This window comes from Triplophysa rosa, linkage group LG6 (genome assembly GCF_024868665.1).
Source record: "Triplophysa rosa linkage group LG6, Trosa_1v2, whole genome shotgun sequence".
Taxonomy (NCBI): Eukaryota; Metazoa; Chordata; class Actinopteri; order Cypriniformes; family Nemacheilidae; genus Triplophysa; species Triplophysa rosa.
The window spans coordinates 337,141-342,140 of NC_079895.1; the positions used below are offsets into that span (position 1 = coordinate 337,141).

Here is a 5,000-nt window from a genome sequence, read left to right on the forward strand (position 1 = left end):
GAGAGAGAGAGAGAGAGAGAGAGAGAGAGAGAGAGAGAGAGAGAGAATGCTGTTACAGGCCTGCGGGGGGGACTTAACCTCATTCACACTTTTACAATCAGAACCAGAGAGACGCTGCAGGGAGAACGTGAAATAAATAGGTACAGAGAACAAAGAACGGCTCTCTTCCTAGTGCACACTACAACATCACAACTAACACCTACAGTCATCACATTCACACACACTGTGTTTCATTTTTACACACACAGATTTATTTCTGTCTTTTAATATTTATATTTATAATATATTTGTTTATATCTGTAAAGTGTGATTGTTTTAAAGAAAATGTTATTTTCCTGCAGACTAACATGAGCAACATGAGCAAACATATGAATAGCTGATAAATGAACACCAACACTTTCTCAACATCTTTTGTTCACAGTTCAGTGAATAAATGATGACAGGATTTTCATTTTTGGTGTCATTTTGTCTTGTAAACAGATCCACAGAGAGAGAGAGACGTGTGTTAATGTCCACAGACAGAGCTTACGGCACTGCAGCAGAAATGACATGATCACGCGTGAGTCACACCACACGCAATTTAAACACAGACACACACATTTCACTGCAGTGTGACCTTCACATGGAAGCTTTCTTTCTCCAGAAGCATGCTGGGAAATATCCTCCTGTGTTTAAACCCTCTGACTTCTGTCCTCACGTCACAATGTTCACAAGACATCTCACACACGTCTCTACATCCACCTGTCAATCACAGACCAAACAAATCTTCTAGTCACACATCTTCACATTCAATACTGTCAGATTCTAGTAAACTGTCACATAAATGTCTTTTATGTTAGAAAACAATAATCCCTTAAAGCTGCTGACCCGAAAATATTATCAATCAACTGCTTCATGAGTAGAAAATAAGACACAAGAATCTGCGTTGTCAACACACGGTGATGAGGACTATCATGATAAAGAAGCTCTGTCATCAACAAAAGTTTATGATTTTTAAGATAATCTTCACAAATGAACACAAGGTTTATGAATTTTAAAGCTTAAATACAATGAGCAAAAATAAAAATCTAACATGAGGCTATAAACAAACTTCACCACCACCACAGACCACACCGACAACTCTTTTAAACAATTAAACGTTTATTAAGATGCTGAGTGATAAGGAGCTTCCCTGCACATCTCATCATGACTGCTTGTGATCTGAAGATCTGTATGAACACATGATCTTCTCACGATTAAACTCAACTGTGTTACAATATTGCATCAGAACAGCTTACAGTAACACAACACTGATATGTAACGTCACTCAATATCGCGCACACGCTCTCTCACTCACTCGCTCACTCGCTCGCTCTCTCGCTCTCTCGCTCTCTCACTCGCTCACTCGCTCTCTCGCTCTCTCGCTCTCTCACTCACTCACTCGCTCGCTCGCTCGCTCTCTCGCTCGCTCGCTCTCTCGCTCGCTCACTCGCTCTCTCACTCACTCGCTCTCTCGCTCTCTCGCTCGCTCACTCGCTCTCTCTCTCACTCGCTCGCTCTCTCTCTCTCTCTCTCTCTCTCTCTCACTCACTCGCTCTCTCGCTCACTCGCTCTCTCGCTCGCTCTCTCACTCACTCGCTCTCTCGCTCGCTCACTCGCTCTCTCTCTCGCTCACTCGCTCACTCGCTCACTCTCTCGCTCGCTCTCTCGCTCTCTCGCTCTCTCACTCACTCGCTCACTCACTCGCTCGCTCTCTCTCTCTCTCACTCACTCGCTCGCTCTCTCTCTCTCTCTCACTCACTCGCTCTCTCGCTCACTCGCTCTCTCGCTCGCTCACTCGCTCTCTCACTCACTCGCTCTCTCGCTCGCTCACTCGCTCTCTCTCTCTCTCACTCACTCGCTCGCTCACTCGCTCTCTCTCTCTCTCGCTCGCTCTCTCTCTCGCTCGCTCTCTCGCTCTCTCACTCACTCGCTCTCTCGCTCGCTCACTCACTCACTCACTCACTCACTCACTCGCTCACTCACTCACTCACTCACTCACTCACTCTCACCTGTCACTCACTCACTCACTAAAAGAAGTACACAATGTTTTACTGTGCCAAATGAAAGTTATAGTCAGAGTGTGTTTGTGTGAGAAGAGGATATCCTCATCTGACCTTCAGCTCTAATACAGACATTCTCTAACACAATAATCAATTCTCAATTAACATTCATTGTGCGTGTCTTGTGCTGCTACACAACCTGAAAACTGACACAAACTTCAGTGTGAGAAGTCTTCATCATCACGACAATCTGTACTGTGTCAAAAGAGTTTTAAATAACACTAAAGTTGTGTTGACTCACCCTGAGCTTCAGAGTTCTCCTCACAAATCTTCTTCACAGCAGACAGAGCTTCCTCTTCATTACGTGAGGCTGAACGTAAAAAAAACAATTTGATTGGCTACTGTATCTATGACATCATTCACGAGCTGAACTTCATCAACTGATCCTATGAAATGTGCTACACACGAGGAACAGGAACAACACACAAAACAACATAAAAACACACTGTGAATAATTCTTTATCATTACAGGATATAAACACAGTCGTGAGTCTCAATGTTAGTGTTGTTTTTAATGATATGTTTTATTATTAATATATATTTATTAGGGGTGCAACGGTTCAAATTACTCACGGTTCGGTTTGTGTCACGGTTTTAGGGTCACGGTTTCGGTTCGATTTGCGCTATGTTCAGGGAAAAGGGACTACTGACAAATAAAAATAAGAACAAATAATCAAGCTACAAGTAACAGCACCAATAAAACAACAGAGCAACGCAGAAAATAAAATAAGATACTGTATATATACCTTTTAAGGTAGAAATGGATTAAAGTAATCAAATAAAACATAACATTGCATATGTAGAAATGAAATAAAGATGAATCATAATTGAAGTTACAGAAGTTATTGAGTCACAAGCAGTGAGTGATTTCCTTGACTTTGAACAGACTGCAGGAATATGCTGCTGTCCCTTTAAGAGGAATGAAACCCATCCAGTACACTGATACTGTTTTTGTCTGTTTCGTCCGTTCACTTAAGACATAACCTACTATGTTTGTTAAGATACTGGACAAGAGGGGCATGTTGACCTACTTCATGTGTGAGTCTGTCTCTTTAAGCGCTTCAAAGACAGCTCAATATTTGCGCCATCATGTCTGAGACTTTCCTTATGCGCGCTTCGGATCTTCTCAAGTTTTCTTCTGCATCATCTGGCACTTAAATGTTTAAATGGTCGAGGCTTGAATGAGTAAACAACATGTGCTGCTCAGGTCTCACCTGCACTGGCGCGCTCACAACACCCGGGTGATGACAGCAGAAATGACTGGTCATATTACAGCGTCATCAATCCTATTGAAATTTGTCTACGTTATTTGATTTGTTGTAGGTATTAAATGTGTATCCATCGACGAACATACATTAGCTGAACTTTGTCAGTCTGTTTTACGCATTATAATTTCTATAACGAACCATATTATAAATGCGTCGTCAGATTTAAGATGAGCCGAACCGTTGGTGGAGAACCGTGCGGTTCAGTTTTTTTTCCGAGAACCGTTACACCCCTAATATTTATGTTAGTATCATACACACAACCTTGCGCTATTTAAATTTCAGCCTTGATCAGGACGTACACATTTAGTAATTCTGAACATTCTCAAGTTAATCTCAGGCCATTCAATCATCCAATTTTTTATATAAATTAAATTTATATTCATGTTTATAAAGTATAAAGTAATGATATCAGTGAGTCCACATGACATCTGCGTTTTAATATCACATTCGATCTCCAGCATTGAATAATTGTTTATGAGTGATACACACACATCTGTGACAGCACATCACTTGGCCATAAACCAAAATCTGCTTTACATGAGTACTTCCTCATCTAGACACTCGTCCTGATCTGTACTTGCTCTGACTGACACCAGGCGGATTTAGTGATTTGGGGGCCCTAGGCAAATCCATGTATGGGGGCCCCAACTATGCACCATTTAACTTTACTGCAACCCTTATTTTTCTTCCTCCTCAAAGCACACAACTTTTCACCCCCAGTCAAAGTGACAGGGGAAAACTAAGCTTAATAAACACAGATACTGACTAATTAAAAAATATATAATAATGAATTCCCAAATGAAAAACATGGGATAAGTGTCTTAACAAAACACTTATATTAAAGTTCTAAAAAAATTTGATGAAATGAAAACTAATAAGTTATATAAAGCATTAAATTTATTCAATCAAACAGAAAAGTTGAAATTTTTAATATAAGCCTTTTTTATAAGACTTTTGAGCCCATAAGTAACCAGTCTAACTAAATAAGCAAAGCTCATTCACACCCTACGTTCTCTAGTAGTTCACTGAGCTTTGAACGATTCACTGATCTCTTACATTCTGTGTAAATGAATTGGTTCAAAGGAGTCATTTGTTTGCGAGTCGTTCTGATCGCCATGTGCGTTCATACTGGCGAACTCACTGTGTACAGAATAACGCTGATTCAACGAGCCAACTTCACAGCTAAACACATTAGAATGATGTACAGCACGTTAGTTCAGGAAATCTTTTCAAGAAATTCAAGAAAATGTAAATTGAACGTAAAACTCCTGAAGAGCCGTGAAACACAGCTACACAGCTCCTAATAAAGCTCTTTTACTGAACTCTTCAGCGTCTCACTGCTGGTAACCAAACAGCGCCTCCATTGTGGCGTAACTGCAGTTACAAATGCCAATCTGTTTAATTATGCACGCAGTGTTTTTGTGAAGACACTCGACATATTTTTGACGAGTCTGAGGCGGCACGAAATTTGATTGAAGCGGCCGCCTCCAATTTCTTTATGCAGGAAAAACCCTGATCTGGGATTACTATATACAAAGTGTGCCCTCTCTCCCTCCTTTCGTGCATTTAAATGTGACCAAATGTCTGTACTAGTGCGTACAGTATGAATCGTTAGCATTGCACTGACGTTATTATATTATGTCTTTATGTG

At 40.7% G+C, this 5,000-nt stretch overlaps 1 protein-coding gene across 1 annotated transcript in view; it reads right to left on the bottom strand.

Moving 5' to 3' along the window:
• Positions 1 to 5,000, bottom strand: part of LOC130555258 (dehydrogenase/reductase SDR family member on chromosome X-like) — a 22,864-nt gene that overhangs the window by 8,658 nt on the left and 9,206 nt on the right. The window contains exon 3 of the mRNA XM_057335324.1: positions 2,323 to 2,391. Within this exon, the coding sequence (XP_057191307.1) occupies positions 2,323 to 2,391 (69 nt within the window). The remainder of the gene's footprint in view (positions 1 to 2,322; positions 2,392 to 5,000) is intronic.